This window comes from Eptesicus fuscus, chromosome 21 (genome assembly GCF_027574615.1).
Source record: "Eptesicus fuscus isolate TK198812 chromosome 21, DD_ASM_mEF_20220401, whole genome shotgun sequence".
Taxonomy (NCBI): Eukaryota; Metazoa; Chordata; class Mammalia; order Chiroptera; family Vespertilionidae; genus Eptesicus; species Eptesicus fuscus.
The window spans coordinates 8,469,139-8,485,069 of record NC_072493.1 but is presented as its reverse complement, the minus strand read 5'-3'; the positions used below and the strand labels follow the sequence as shown (position 1 = coordinate 8,485,069).

General features: G+C 46.3%; 1 protein-coding gene across 1 annotated transcript in view; it reads left to right on the top strand.

Annotated features, from left to right (window-relative positions):
- HYDIN (HYDIN axonemal central pair apparatus protein) overlaps positions 1-15,931 on the top strand; it is a 302,917-nt gene that overhangs the window by 163,881 nt on the left and 123,105 nt on the right. Inside the window, 3 exon segments of the mRNA XM_054710866.1 lie at positions 14,714-14,766; positions 14,769-14,850; positions 15,515-15,596. Of these exon segments, the coding sequence (XP_054566841.1) occupies positions 14,714-14,766; positions 14,769-14,850; positions 15,515-15,596 (217 nt within the window).

Sequence of the window (15,931 nt, the reverse complement as noted above, 5' to 3'; positions counted from 1 at the left end):
TGCAGCAGAAATAATGAGCCTGCAAACTGAAAAAGCATCTTTGCAGCGTAAAAATTCAAACCTAAAAGATGAGATTCAGCCGCCGAAGCTGAAGCTTCAAATTCTGCCCGATACACGTGAAGATGCGACACAACTACAGAAACAACCGATTGAGGCGGAAACGCGCTACTTAGACATGGAGAAGAAATTTCCCACCGTCGGGAGAAACACGCACTCCACTTACCAGTTCCTGAACACGTCTAAGAAGATGGCCCGAGACCTGAACCAGGAACTACGAGGAAGCACCTGCTACCATGAAAAGGAGATCCGATGCCATCAGAGAAGGCAGCAGCGGTCACTGAGAGGAAGTCCCAGGACCTGAGGAGAGAAAATGATCACAACAGGCAAATGCTGGCCAAGGTCAAGTCCAAGGTCCAGCCTTTCCCAGGTCGCCCTTCTGCTCCTTCTGCTCCCCCTGCAGCCCATAGAGGCCCTGCAGTGCCCGGCCATCCCCTGGGTCACCGGGGGCCCCAGGAAGGAGGCGGGTCCTCTGGTGAGAGCTCAAGAATCCAGGGTCACCTGCTGGTGTGGCACGGCTCCCACAGCAGCTGGGTCCTGAACCCCCACACCAGGATCAACTTCTGCCTGTTTCTGTTCCAGTAACTTGTTTGCTCTCTCTTTAGCTTAGCTACTCTTACTAAATTGATGCCACAATTACCCTTAGTAGTACACAGAATTATAACTTTACAGTAGTAATATTTAAATATAGATTCATTAATATAATTCTCATGGATATAGAATTCCCCATGAGATCCTTTAGAATTATATACTAGAAGTATTGCATTTTGAATTAAATGACTACTATTATCTAAACTGTCATCTAAGTTTGACATGGGCATTTTAACAAAGACCATGATTGTATGATATGGCTATTAATACAGATCTATAGAAGTAATTTAATATGTACCTGAAAACATTTTGGTTGGTTTTAAAAACAATGCAAAAAAATAATTTGAACAAGACAACACCCCATTCAAATGACATAATATTTTCATTACTTTAGTCCTAAATTCATAGTTTAGCCCTAAAACCATACGATAGTTTAGCCCTAGATTCATAGATTGGAAATCTTTAGATTTCTTTCCTGCTTTATAGTTTTATCTTATTCATTTTTTGTCTAAGGTACTGTTTATTGTTCAGCATTTCTAAATTTTATGCAGTCAAAATAAAGAAGGTTTCTTTTGATGGCACACACATACATACATACACTCCCTCTCATTCTCTCTCTCTCTCTCTCTCTCTCTCTCTCTCTCTCTCTCTCTCACACACACACACACACACACACACACACACATACACACATATACATTGAAGATACAATATCCTCTTAGTTGTTTGGATCTGAAGAAAATGTAGAAATATTGTAGTAAATTTTAATACTTTAAATAAATAAGTCAATAGAAAGAAAAAAATTTAGGGGACACATGGTTCTTTATTTTTATTTCAAAACAAAAATAGATATATTGAATACCACAGGGCAGGCCGGGGTGTCCTTGCACCCACCCATCCCGGGCTGCGCAGTGTGCAGGTTGATTATATATACACACACATATATATATAATCCCAATGGTTTCATAACCATTGAAGAAATTAAATAGTTTCACATCTTGCTATAATAAAACACTAAGTCCTGATAGTTACAGGCAAGTTCTTTCAAGGAACAAATAATTCCAAACTTACAAAAGTTCTTTTCAGAAAATAAAAATAATAAAAGGAAATATTACCCAACTAATTTTATGGAATCAGAGTGAGGAAATGAATCAGATTTGTGGAAACTAATCTTCATACCAAAACCCGCTCATTAAACCAGGTCAGAGACATAAATATTTCAGGTCATTCTCATTAATTCAAACTATAAATGCAAAATATTCATTAAATATTAGCAAATTGAGTCTAGGAAAGAATAAAAAGATGGGATATCATGATCAAGTTAGGTTAATTCCAGGAATTGCAAAGTTGGGTTCCACATTAGAAAGTCTAATGATTTAATTTATCACATTACCACAGTAAAGGAGAAAAACAAATGGTCATCTCAACAGATTAAGGAAAAAAACTAAAACTAAACAATCACTCATGGGAAAATTCCTTAACCTGATCAAGGATAACTTGAGAAAATAATAAAATGTTAAAATCATTTCAGGAAGATACGAAAATAAATAAAGGGGACTAGATTTGGAAAGAAAGAAAAGTGGCATACTTATTTACATAGAAACTCAAAATAATCTACAGGTAAATTCTTAGAACTAGCCAAAGAATTTAGTGAGGATGGTGGATAGCTATAAATGTGAAAGGCAATTTTTTTTACACTTGAGGAACATGTAGGATAAAGCCTTGATGGTCTCTGACCAAGATACAAAAAGCACAAACCTTATGAAACTATTCATAATTTCTGCATTAAATTTGAAAACTTTGAGTCATCAAGTAACACCATAAAATAATTAAAGGAGAAGTCGCAAACTGAAAGAAGGTTCTAGAATACTTGTTATCTTCAAAAAATCTATAAAGCATGCCTTTGAAGAAAAAAGCAAAAATTCCATTTAAAAATGGGAGATAGTGGGCAGTTACTTCACAGAAGCGGAACTATGAATGGCCGATATAGAGAGAGATTCCACCTCATTAGTAATATTGAAAAAGGAGATTAAAACAATAGCTAGACACCACTGCACACCCACAAGCGTGGGTCAAATTAAACACGACCACACCAGGTATGGTGGAGGCTACGGAGGGACAGCAGCTCAGGCATTGCCCGCGAGCGTGTCCGCTGATAACAACCACTCTAGAAAGCAATTTGTCATTCACTGGTGAAGTTGATCATGAACATTCTCAAGGCTCCACCCCACCTCCTAGCCTGTATGGTTTGTGTCCTCTTTCCTCAGTTCAGCTTCTCTCCTCAGTAGCCCCCAGGTCAGTACATTCCACCAGTTTTTCCTCAGAAGTTTCCCAGACTCCATCCTTCCTCTCCGCTCTCCTGGCCGCCTCCTTACTCAGCATGCCTCCCTCCGATTCCTACACACTCTGCTGGCTGGCTGCTTCCTCCTGGTTTCCCCAGCCCGCACCACACTCAGGCTACACACGTTCATCATCTCATTCATTCCTTCTGACCTTCTGACGTCTGTTGCCTTGAAGAGCCAAACTTTCTGTCTGTGCTCCTCCCTCTCAGCCTTTGCCTCTCGCTTTTTCTCGAGCTCTCTCTGTCTTTGCCCTCAGGGCCTGCACCCCACGTCTGAGAGAGCCCTCCTCTAAATCCTCTCGTGTCTTCCGTACGTAAGGAAACAATATACTCCTCTCCCCTATTCACTCCCCAACCCAGTTTAAGCTGGCTTTTGGCCCCTCACTTAACTGAAACTGCCTCAGTGGACAATCAGAAATGATTTCATGACTCCACATACTCCTCGACGTCCGCTCTATGTTTACTGTGAAATTGCATCATATGTGAAAACGTGTATATAACATGTATGCATAGTTTAAGAATAAGAATGACACGAACAGCCATGTTGCACCACCCCCATTGTAAATATGACAGCACTAGTAAATGTGAAACCCCCTGTGAAGAACAACAGTGTGAGGCGGACCTCCAGCAGCCCTGCTTATCCCCCGTGTTGCCCCCCGAAACCCTCCCAGGCCTCCCCTAGATGGGCTCATCCATCTAGATTCTCCTCTCCTGCTGGGATGGGCCAGCTGATTTATCTGCTCAAGGGATCACCTTGGCCTGGAGGGCTGTAAGCCACCTCTCGAGCCTGAGCTTCCAGAAACAAGTTCCTGCCTTTGTGGTTGGCCTGCCAGTGACTCCAGGCCAAGCAGAGGGAGCCCTTTCACGCGCTTCCTATTTAACGTAGAAGTGACCGCCATATTAGGGATCACACAGCCTGCCTCTGTTTGCAGTTCAGCTTAGTCCCGTCTCCTGAGATACCATATTTGTTACCCCGAGGAGAAATGAATTGGGATGTTTTTCGTTTCAATTGTGAGTGTTAACAAAACTTTTTGTACAGCTTTTATGTTATTATAAAGAACTCTAGTTCCCTTATTATAAATTCATTCTTTTTAAGGCATCTTCCCAATGTCTCCCCTATTGGTAGAGGGCATCAGCCCTTTAGATATTTAGTCATCCAAGCTGGCCTCTGAAGCAATCAGTGGGAAGTATCAGCCTGTATCTGAACCTGAGTTAAAGTGATATCCACTTAGTTCACTTTGTGACCTGATTCTTAAAAGGAGCGCAGTTGATTTATCTATGGGTTCATGTTAATTAAAATCCCCCAAAGAAGCTGCATCTACTGAGATCAGAGCTTAGAAGAAATTGACTTTCAAAACCGTCCTGTTTTGAAAATATTTCCAAAGAGCTTTGAAGCTGATTAAAAGGGAGATCTCACAGCTGCGTCTCCGAGAGCATGCAGCAGTGGGGACACCTTCTGGAGCTTTTGGGGAAATGGCCGTTTCTCACAGAAATCCCTCTGGAGAGCTTCATGGCAGATTCTGGGCACATTCCCCTACGCTTTTCCTTATCTAGATACCAAAATAAGTTCTAGGAAATACATTCTGTCTTCTTTATGTCATGGATTTCAATTACTTTTAAAATGAAAGGCCTACTTTATGAGTCACTGCCGTGGGCATGGCTTGAAGGAGAAGCCCTCACCTGTTGGTCAGGTAGACTGAGTCAAGGTGTTAAGAGTTTGAGCGTTGGAGAGAGGCTAACTTAGCTCAGCCACCTGCTCTATGAGCCTCAGTTCTGTCATCCGAAGCCTGAGGACCATCCTAGCACCTTGTGAAGATTTAATTAGGCAGTCCTTACTTAATATAATGCCCGGTAGAGAGTAAGTGACAGTAACTGTTGGCTGCAGTTACTTAATTAGGGCCTGTCTTAGTCCGTGCAGCTGCTATAACAAAAGTCCAGCTACTGGGGGGCTTATGAACAACAAACGTTTATTTCTTAAAATTCTGAAGGCTGAGAAGTCCAGGATCATGGCGCAGACAGATCTGGCATCTGGTGAGGACCCACACTTCCTGGTTCATAGACGGCATCTTTTTCCTGTGGATTACATGGCAGAGGGACAGGCTAGCTTCCTGTGGTCTCCTTTATAAGGGCACTAATCCCGATCAGGGGGGCTCTGCCATCAGGACCTAATCACCTCCCGAAGGGCCCACCTCCAAATACCATCACCTTCGGGGTAGGATCTCAACATCTGAAATCTGGGGGGACACAAACATTCAGACCAAGCAGAGCTCTCACTTTATCACCATTCCTGTGACCTTCTTGCCTCCGTCTTATAAGTCAGTGATTCGCAGCCTTGGATGCACATTAGCATCATGCTGGGAACTTTTCCAGACTCCAAGTAACTCAGAACGCCTCAGTGGGGGGGTCAGGTATCGGTTGTTCTTAAAGTTCTGCAGGTGATGCCATGGGCAGCTGTAGTGAGGATCACTGTTCTAGAAGCTCCAGTTCCATCTCCTTTTGAGAATCTTTAAAAATCCAGTTTTTACCTCCTAAGGTCTGAGTAACTTGAGTCTCAGCAACTCAGTGATGTCCCACCAACTTCCACCTGAGCACAGGTGGCCAGTCGGAAGCGTTTGGGGACGTAAGAAAATCAGAGGCTCAGGCAGGCTGCTTTCCGTGACGGGCGTCAGATCGCGTCCCCTTCTCGCATGGCCGAGCTCAACCACGCTGGCAGGGAAGGCAGTGAGCCAGCCCCATCTGTTTCCATCTGTCGCTTGCTTCCCATGGTGGGAGGTGCAGCAAGTGTAAGACCACAAAGCCAGGCAGTAAATATGGAAATGTGGGTTGGGACTTGGTGTTTGTGCCCAGAGAGGCCCAGGAATTTGCCTACTTTTAACATGATTTAAAGCCATGATGACCATCTGCTCCCTTTAAAAGCAGGAATCAAGGGCCTATCTAATCTGGAGCAGGTTTGTGATGTGAACCTCAGAGGAAGCAAGAGAGGGAGAGGGAGAGAGAAGGAGGAAGAGGGAGAAAGAGAGGGGCTTAAGAAATGGGAGAAGCAGAAGTTAGATAGCTAAGAGGAAGAATGGGAATGTAAAAAACCACCTGATGAGATCTAACAAAGTTGATGGGTTTGCTTAACATGGCCCACAGAGTAGAAATTGAAAGCAGTAGCAGACAAATACCTCCACAATCAGTTACACCGAGTAGCACACCTTCATATTCTCGGATGGTTGAGAACTCAAACCGACCTCTGGACCATGCTGGGAGGACAGATGGGACACCAGTGGCGGCAATGGGTCATTTTCCCCTTCTGCTATCAAAATGGGGCAGAAAGCCTTGACCAGGAAGGGCCTTCTCAGCCTCTCTCAGGCGTCTGCTTGATCCTCAGGAACATGGAGAGTCTTCTGAGAGGTTTAAAATGGGGAAGTGAAGAATCAGAAAGTTCACTTGGGCTGCAAAGGGAGCATGGGTTAGACGGGGACAACCCAAAATGCCCAAAACTCTGAACCATGTTATAAACAGCAAGGGAAGATATAACCCAATAGGATTTTTTCCTGTTTTTATATTATGCAAGAATGAACATCAAGAAACATGCAGAGAAAACAGCATTAGGAATCCAGACAGAGAGTGGGAGCCTTCGTCAAGAAGGTGAAAATGGGGAAACCAAATGGCGGCATAGGTAAACACCTAAATTGCTGCCTTGCACAACAATTTCAAAACTACAACTAAAAGACAAAACGGACATCATGCAGAACCACAGGAAGGCTGGCTGAGTGGAAATTCTACAACTAGAAGGAAAGAGAAAAGCACACTGAGACTCAGAGGAGCTGTAGAAGGCAGAGGTCCGGAGGCGCACGCGTGGAGAGGGCTGGCAACTGAGTACGCGGCTGGCCTTCTCAATCAGGAGGGAGACAAAAGCTCCCGACTGCTCTGAACTCCAGTTCCGGGCAAGGCTCTGGGGACCCAGACTCATTCGGGAGAAACTGGACTGTCTGGCAACAGGCGAAACTCGAGGGCGACTTTCTCTCAGAGGTGCTTGCTTGCAGCGATTACCGCGGGACACTGAGACCCAGGGGGCCTCTTAGGGTAGGGCTGACAGGAAGCCATTGCTGTCTGCTCCACCCTGAGATTCTGCCCCATCCAAGCTGAGCACAGAGGCTTTTGCAAGTCTTGTCTCATAAGGGTGTCTCCAGCACACAAGTTCTCCCAGCGTAGACACAGCTGATCCTCACAGCCAATTGGCCTGGAGGTCAATTCCTCCCAGTGATACCAACAACAATCAAGGCTTAACTACAACAAGACTATGCACACAGCCCACAAAGGGGTGCACCAAGAGTGTCCACCTCACGTAACTGGGGAGGCTGAGATCTAACAAAGTTGATGGGCCCTATAGGACACCTAGCACACAAAGCCACTCTATCAACTCAGGGAAGCAGCCAAAATGCGGTGACAAAGAAACAGGTCACAAATGAAAGAAATGGAGGAAAGCAAATGACTGGATATAGAGTTCAAAACCACAGTTATAAGGTTTTTCAAGAATTTTCTAGAAAAGGCCGATAAATTGAGACCCTCGAGGATATGAAAAAGAACCAACTAGAAATTAAGCATACACTGACTGAAATAAAAAATAATATACAGAGATCCAACAGCAGACTAGAGGATCGCAAGAATCAAGTCAAAGATTTGAAATACAAAGAAGCAAAAAACACCCAACCGGAAAAGCAAAAAGAAAAAATAATCCAAAAAGTTGAAGATAGTGTAAGGAGCCTCTGGGACAACTTCAAGAGTACCAACATCAGAATTATGGGGATGCCAGAAGAAGAGAGAGAGCAAGATACTGAAAACCTATTTGAAGAAATGATGACAGAAAACTTCCCCCACCTGGTGAAAGAAACAGACTTGCAAGTCCAGGAAGCGCACAGAACCCCAAACAAAAGGAATCCAAGAGGACCACACCAAGACACATCATAATTAAAATGCCAAGAGCAAAAGACAAAGAGAGAATATTAAAAGTAGCAAGAGAAAAACAGTTAGTTACCGACAAGGGAGCACCCATACGACTGTCAGCTGATTTCTCAACAGAAACTATGCAGGCCAGAAGGGAGTGGGAAGAAATATTCAAAGTGATGAATAGCAAGAACCTACAACCAAGATTACTCTACCCAGCAAAGCTATCATTCAGAATTGAAGGTCAGATAAAGAGCTTCACAGACAAGAAAAAACTAAAAGAGTTCATCACTGCCAAACCAGTATTATATGAAATGCTGAAAGGTATTCTTTAAGAAGAGGAAGAAGAAGAAAAAAGTAAAGATAAAAATTATGAACAACAAATACATATCTATCAACAAGTGAATCTAAAAATCAAGTGAATAAAAAAATCTGATGAACAGAATAAACTGATGAATATAATAGAATCAGGGGCATAGAAAGGGAGTGGACTGACAATTCTCAGGGGGAAAGGGGTGTGGGGGGTGCAGGAAGAGACTGGACAAAAATCATACACCTATGGATGAGGACAGTGCGGGGTGGGGTGGGGGGGAAGGGCAGAGGGTGGGGTGGGAACCGGGTGGAGGGGAACTATAGGGGGGAAAAAGAGGAACAATTGTAATAATCTGAACAATAAAGATTTATTTTTTTAAAAAGCAAAAAAAAAAAATGAAAAGAACATGAAATGACCCAGCCAGCGTGGCTCAGTGGTTGAGCATCGACCTATGAACCAGGAGGTCACAGTTCAATTCCTGGTGAGGGCACAGGCCTGGGTTATAGGCTCGATCCCCAGTAGGGGGTGTATAGGAGGCAGTGACCAGTGATTATCTTCATTGATGTTTCTATCTCTCTCTCTCTCTCTTCCTCTCTGAAATCAATATTTTAAAAAATTTTTTTTAAAGAAGAAGGTGAAGATGCTGATGGAGATGCAGTGGGAAGGCCCAGTGCGCATTAGGAGGTGGAATAGCAGATCCCTGATCCTGGGCTCAGAATCCCATCCTGACAGCCACAGCCCAAGACTCTCTTCCCACTGCTGCCTCCTGGCCTGTCTGTGAGCAAGGCCGAGCGGCTGGTGGGACAGAGGGGTGGAAATAAGAGAGTAGTGGAGGAGCAGTGAGGGCCACCACAGTCAGTACCTACATTTGCTGTTTGTGCTTTGCAACCCCTCCACCCAGTGCCAGGAGGAAGAGATCAGGGCAGTGAAGTGGAGGAGGATCCGCACCTCTCCTCTCCCCATGCTGCTGTCCCCCGTCCCCTCATGGCTGCCTCCACGGCTGGCCTCACTGACTCCCACTCATTGCTAGTCTTCGTCAGCATTGCCATCGTCACCATCACCATCCTCCTCCCCATCATCATCTGCTTCCATTTGGCACCTACACGCACCCTCCATCTACAGCAAACTTCTCACTTGTCCCTAGACAACCAGGTTCTCTCAACTCTTTTCCCTTTACAGAGAGCTTTCCCTCAGACCCCGCATCCTTTCCACTCTTCACCAGGAGGCACCACGCTTCCTCCCAGGCAGTGAGATAGCTCCTCCTCATGAGGACTTACTTCCCCAGGCAGCCAGGGAAGGAGGGTCTCGCCCTCATCTGAAGCCAAACAGACTCTCCTCTCATTTGAATTTCAAAAATGATGGCAATTCCCACCCATCCCAGCACAGGGACAGCTCACGTGCATTGGACATTTAGCGTGACCCCGGCACCCTGCCGAGTGTATTACATGAACTAAACCCCACAACAATCAGATGAGGAGGGTTCCATCACTAACACAATCCCCAGGCACGTGGTGTGTAAGCGCGGAAGCCAGAATTCAACCCCGAGGCTTGTGTCCCCACAGCCTTGCTCTGAACCGCTGTGCACTCTGCACACCTTGCCGCTGAGCCCTGGAACCCTGAGCTACATCTGTTCCTGTATCCCTGACTCTGACCCCTTGGCTCTGAGTCTCGTGAAGCAAGAATTGGCTTTCTCACCTTTGGAGTCATACAATACAATACAATACAATACAATACAATACAATACAATACAATACAATACAATACAATACAATACTAAAGTGGTTCCCTAGAAGCAGAGCCTGAGCCTGGAGTGGTGATTTGGGGCAGGTGGTTTATTGAGGGAGGGCTCTCAGGAGGAATTATAAGAGAGTAAAAGAGACAATATAGAGTGGAGGGGAACATTATGGGGAGGTGTGATTTCAGAAGACCCGGGGGAGCTCTGGAGTGTGAATTGCATCAGAGTTTATCCCACTCCGAGACAAGGAGGCTGGGTCCTCACCCTCATCAGACATCCTTGCCTGCAGCTCACACCTGAATGGGTGGGAGGACGTAACCTCCCGGGCAGCTCCCCAGAGCCAGGGCAATGCTCCAGAGAAAGGTGCAGCCAACAGCACCCAGGCGATGGCACACCATTCTGGTAAAGGGGTCGCAGGCAGTGTGCCCATGGCACCTGCTACAGTGGCGACTGCAAAAAATAAAATAAATGGCGCATGAGCCACACAAAACACACCTGCAGGACCTTTTCAGCCAGCGTGGCTGGCTTCACCCTCTGGACACGTCCAGAATCCAGGTCCAATGAATGAATGAATTAGAAGTCATTGTGTCCCTGCCTTTTTTTTGAGGGGGGAGGGGGGAGGGGGGACCTCGTTTGCATGGCACAGACTTTAGTGGAAAGCCACCATACACCATTCTACCTCCAACTATTGTCTGAACGACAGCACAAAAGATTAACTGAAACACAAACGTGTCCTTTGGGGTTTTATTTTGATGGGCCACTGCCTCTAGTGATGCGAGAACAGGCAATAAGAGTGGTGGACATTTTTTTAATGTTCAGCACAAAAGAATGTATTGGCCCAAGGTTACCAAAAATTGAAAATAAAATACGAAGAGGGAAACTGCTGAGCCCAAACCAGCATATCTGATTGACAGCGCGTCTGACAGTCACATGGTTCCGTCACAGCTTAAAGGGCACGGTGGGGGGTGGGTTCTTCCCTGGCTCCTCCAGTGCATCTGAAATGGGTAGCTCTGGAATTGGACCAATATTGATTTTTATCTTTTATTTTTTTGCTTGTTTGCTGTGCACTCTCTTTTAAAAAATAACTGAATCTAATCTTGTTTGGGTCAGCATAACAGGAATGTAATCATCTGTTCCTGAGGATAAAATGAAATCTGGTCCAAAAAGACTCGACCAACATTCTATTTCAGCTTCTTGGAGCAGGTTTTCGGCTTTAATGATAAGTGGAAGCCTCCGTTCTGATAAAGGTTTTGCCGTCTCCTGTGGCTCGACTGTTAGCAGCAGGGCTGCCTTACTGCTCTCCTTTGCTTGTTTCCAAAGAGACCTCTCACTTCCCAGTTGTCCGGGCATCATTGTCACCTGAGGTGTTGTTTTTCCTCAGGTCTGCGGATCTGCTACAGCTTTGTGTTTTTCCTATACACATATTCCCATATGCTTTTTTTTTTTTTTAACTCCGCACAACATCCCAGCGGGGGAGCACATGTTGGATGCGAGAGCGCTGTTGTGTGGGGCAGCGATCTGGCAGACCTCCCCGGCGTCTCTCTGACGTGGGGTGATGTACCTTAGTAAGTGCTCCGGACCGTCCTCTGCTGGTTTTCACTACCCCTGGCTGCCCAGGCTGAGTGCTGCCCCACATTAATTGTCAACTCCCGTCCTTAGCCGTCATGTTGCCATGCCTACCCATAGTGGGTTCTAAATCTGACTGTACATTAGAATCACCTGGGAAGACTGTTAAACATCTAACTCCTATCCTGGCCAGTGTTGCTGAGTGGTTGGGGAGTCAGCCCACGCTCTGGAAGGTCTGGGGTTCTATTCGCAGTCTAGGGCATGTACCTGGGTTTCAGGTTCAATCCCCAGCCCCCAGTTGGGGCACATGTGGGAGGCAACCAATCGATGTGTCTCTCTCACTCTCTCCCCACTCCCTTCCACTCTTTCTCTCTTAAAAAAAAAAAAAAATCAATTGAAAAACTATATCCTCAAATGAGATGAACAACTACAAAAAATCTAACTCCTGGGCCCTACCTGAGACCTGCCGAATCAGAATATACCCAAGGATGAGGTTCAGGAATTTTTATTTTAATCAGCTCCCCAGCACCTATCCCTACATGGGTCCTCTGCCCAGAATGGTGTGGTTTCTGCCTAAGGTGAGGTCAACTAGAGACATGTGGCCTGGGATAAGCCAAACAGAAGGCCACGGTGGAAGATGAAAAGAGCTTTTCCACTCTTCTCCAAGGCCAAGGGCGGCGTGTGGGGAGAGGGACGGGGAAGGTGGCGGTGGGGTGCAGAACAGCCACATTATCCTGCATGCGATCATCCGTCCATCCATCCATCTGACCTGTATCCATTCAACCAGACACAGAGTGAGCTCATGCTGTAGGTAAAGGGCCCTGAGTTATGGGTCTCTAAAGTGGGAACTGCTTGGGTCCTGCGCCACAAGAGCTCACAGTTCTAAGGATGTGCTAACCCGGGGTTTCCCCAAAGGGAAACTGGACTGTTCTCTCTTCTTAAAAAGAACAAGCGGGGCTCAGCTCAGAGCCTCAGCAGGCAAGAAAATAAGAACATTGCTTTTCCCCATCATATTTATTTTTCTAAATGTGGTAGATAAAACTGACTTTAAATTTGTAGTAATTATGTAAAAACTTCCCCTTAAAATACGCCTATTAATGAGCACAACAATGTGCTGTCACTGCATACTCATTTGAATGGTTGAAAAGAAAAGGACTGAATACGACGTGTAGGTGAGGATGTGGACCAACAGGAGCCCCCATGCCCTGTGGGTGGTGTAAATGGTGTAAATCCACTTTGGAACACTATTTAGCAGTTTCCTTTCATCTTCAACATACATATCCCATACAAGCCAGAAGGTTCCCCCCTAGGAATTTACCCAAGAGGAATAAAAACATGTGTCCACACAAAGACTTATAAGCAACTTTATTCATAGTATTAGAAGCTGGAGCCCAGCTGCTATGGCTCAGTGGTTGAGCGTTGACCTATGAACCAGGAGGTCAGGGTTCAATTACCGGTCAGGGCACATGCCCGGGTTTTGGGCTCAATCCTCAGAAGGGGGCATTGCAGGAGGCAGCCCATCGATGATTCTCATCATTGATGTTTCTATTTCCCTCTCCCTTCTTCTGTAAAATCACTAAATATATGTATATATTTAAAGCTGGAAACAGCCGAAGTGTCTGTCAATAAGAAAATGGATAAACACATTAGTCAGCTATTATTGCTCAGTGATTAAAAGAACAGACTACTGCTCTGGCAACAACATCAGTGAATCTAAAAGCATCCCACTGTTCTGCCCAGCTGGTGTGGCTCAGTGGTTGAGCATCAACCTGTGAACCAGGAGGTCACGGTTCGATTCCTGGTAGGGGCACATGCCTGGGTTACAGGCTCAATCCCCAATGTGGGGTGTACAGGAGGCAGCCAATCAATGATTCTTTCTCATCATTGATATTTCTATCTCCCTCTCCCTTCCTCTCTGAAATCAATAAAAATATTTTAAAAATAAAAATAAAAGCATCCCACTGTTTGAAAGAAGTCAGATACAAAAGAGTGCATATTGATAAACCCATGTATGTGCAGCTGTCAGCATGTCTAGTCCACAGTGCTATGGAGCAGGTGAGTGTGAGGAGCCGATGGACTGGGTAGGGGCACGAGGGAACTTTTGGGGAGGATGGAAATGTTCAGTGTGTTAATGTGATCGTGGTTTTGCAGGTGTGTGTATTTGTAAAAACGCATCAAACTGTATGCTTACAATGAGTGCATGGTGTATGTAAATTGTACCTCAATGAAAATTGATTTAACAAGTGATACTCGATATGGCAGAAATCACGAAGTTGGCAAAGGAAAGGGTACATGCTAGAGAGTGGACAGTATCCTAAAAGAGCGCAGATGAAATGATCTGAAACTTAAGAGGGAGGAAAACTCCCATGGCAAGATGGGACAGTGTTGGGTGCTTCGTGTAATAAGTGACATTTCCCCTGGGCCTCTGAGACAAAGCGAAGTGCGTGCAGGGCCAGAATGAATATGTAAGTGACATTGGGTTGATATTAATATAACAGCCTGAGACGTGGGAGGGGAGGGGTCCCTAAAAGCCACGTGCAGCCTGAGGGGAACAGGAGGAATGGGGGTGACCCTGCCACATCCAAAGGCCTTTCCAGTCAGTGAGACCTGGACAGTCACCCATTTCCCCCGCCATCCTCTGCTCGGGGGAACTTGAGTGGCAGGAGAGCCAACTGGCAGGGCCAGGACCTGGGTGGAGCAGTCGGGGCCCGAGAGCAAACCTGTAGAGGCAGGGCCCTGCAAAGGCTGAGCAGCACCCACAGGGCCGAGGCCGAGTGCCCCACCTTCCTCGCCCGAGTCCTGCCCTGCTTTCTGGGTCTCTGGGAGCAGGGTCCTGGTACTCATTCATTCGTAGCCATGCTGAGTGCCTGCTGCGTTCCAGGCACCGTATTATGATGAAGCAGATACAGCGAGCTCGCTGTCCAGCAGGGACAGGAGACATAAGTGGGGAGGGGAAGCCCAGGGGCTGTGGGTACTCAGAGAAGAGGGACTCGATCCAGACCGGGAAGGGTGGTCAGCAAACTTTTAGGAGAAAGTGAAAGTCAGCTAAGATTTGAGCAAGGGAGGGTGTAGGGCAGTCCCTTCTAGGCCTGCCTGGTCTAGGATTTGGAATCAAGAGCCCACCCAGGCGCCGACTTGCACCAGCTGGTGTGACTGTCACTTCCCCATGAGTTTGTAGATTTGTGATGAGGCTGAGGAAGCCCAACCGTGCCCTCCTGTCCCAGATGGAGTCCATCCTGGGACCTCAGCCTCCACCAGCTCGCCAGCAGTCTCCGCGATCGAATCCCCTGAGATTGATCTAAGTGATTTTGTTAAGTAAGTGCAAAGCCAGAATGAAATTATTTTAATAGCATTCTTCTCTCTGCACTTACTTACATTCTCAAACTCATCCCTCGTTTCTTCATCCAACCACTCACCAGTCCACAGTTTAATGAGCGCCTTCTGTATGTCAGGCCCTAACTAGAAGTCACCTCTGCTCTTGGCCATACATAGCCTCCTGAGTCCTGGGGGACTGAGCCCTTCCTACCATGGTGCCCTCTCCATCTGCCCAAGGTCTACCACCAGGGTCAGGTGAAGGTCAGCAAGCAGAAAAGGATATGACAACTCATCAAGCATTACATCCTCACAATAAAATGCTCCAATAAATGATGCAACTTAACGTTGAGCACGGGGGACACATCCAGATTACCTGACAGATTGCCAGAGCCTCCAGAGCCTCCCAGAGATTTTTATAGGTCGAACAAAGGCTTGATAGGACAGGAAAGAGGGGTTGGGCCTACAGGAAATTGATCAGTCTGATGCCCTGCACTGCTTGCCTGGGGCAGGGAGTGTCAGAGTGCTGCTCGGCTGACCTCTTGAGAAAAGCGTCCTTGAGTGAGAGCCCACTTGTTTGGGGCACAGGGGTGGAGGGAGGAAGACGGGGTTATCGTGTTGTGATGACTGTCAAAGCGGTGATTCTCTACATTTCATTCACTCCCAGGACCACCCTTGTAGATGAAGACACCTGGTTTGAAGAAAGAGAACACGGAAGAGCAGAAGCGCCCAAGCTGATCAACTCAGATGTACGGTTTCCTTTGCTTGGGGCGGGTTGGCAAGTCGAGGGTCCTTTCTGTAAAACAGAGGCAGAAGCAGATCCAGGAGCAGAGCGGCAAGGGCGTGCTGGGGTTTGGCTGTGATGAGGCTGCGAAACTTTATCCGGGTCACGTCCCAACCAAACACCCACAGAGCCCAACACCTCAGTGAGAGCCCAGACACCTCAGCAGCAAATGCTCTCTATAATGGAAACGCCAGTTACCTCTGAACCTGAGTGACCTCGTGCTCTTTCCAGCCCCTAGATGAGGCTATAAGAGGAAAATATTTTCCTCGGTAATTTCCCAGTAAAAACAAAGAGGAAATC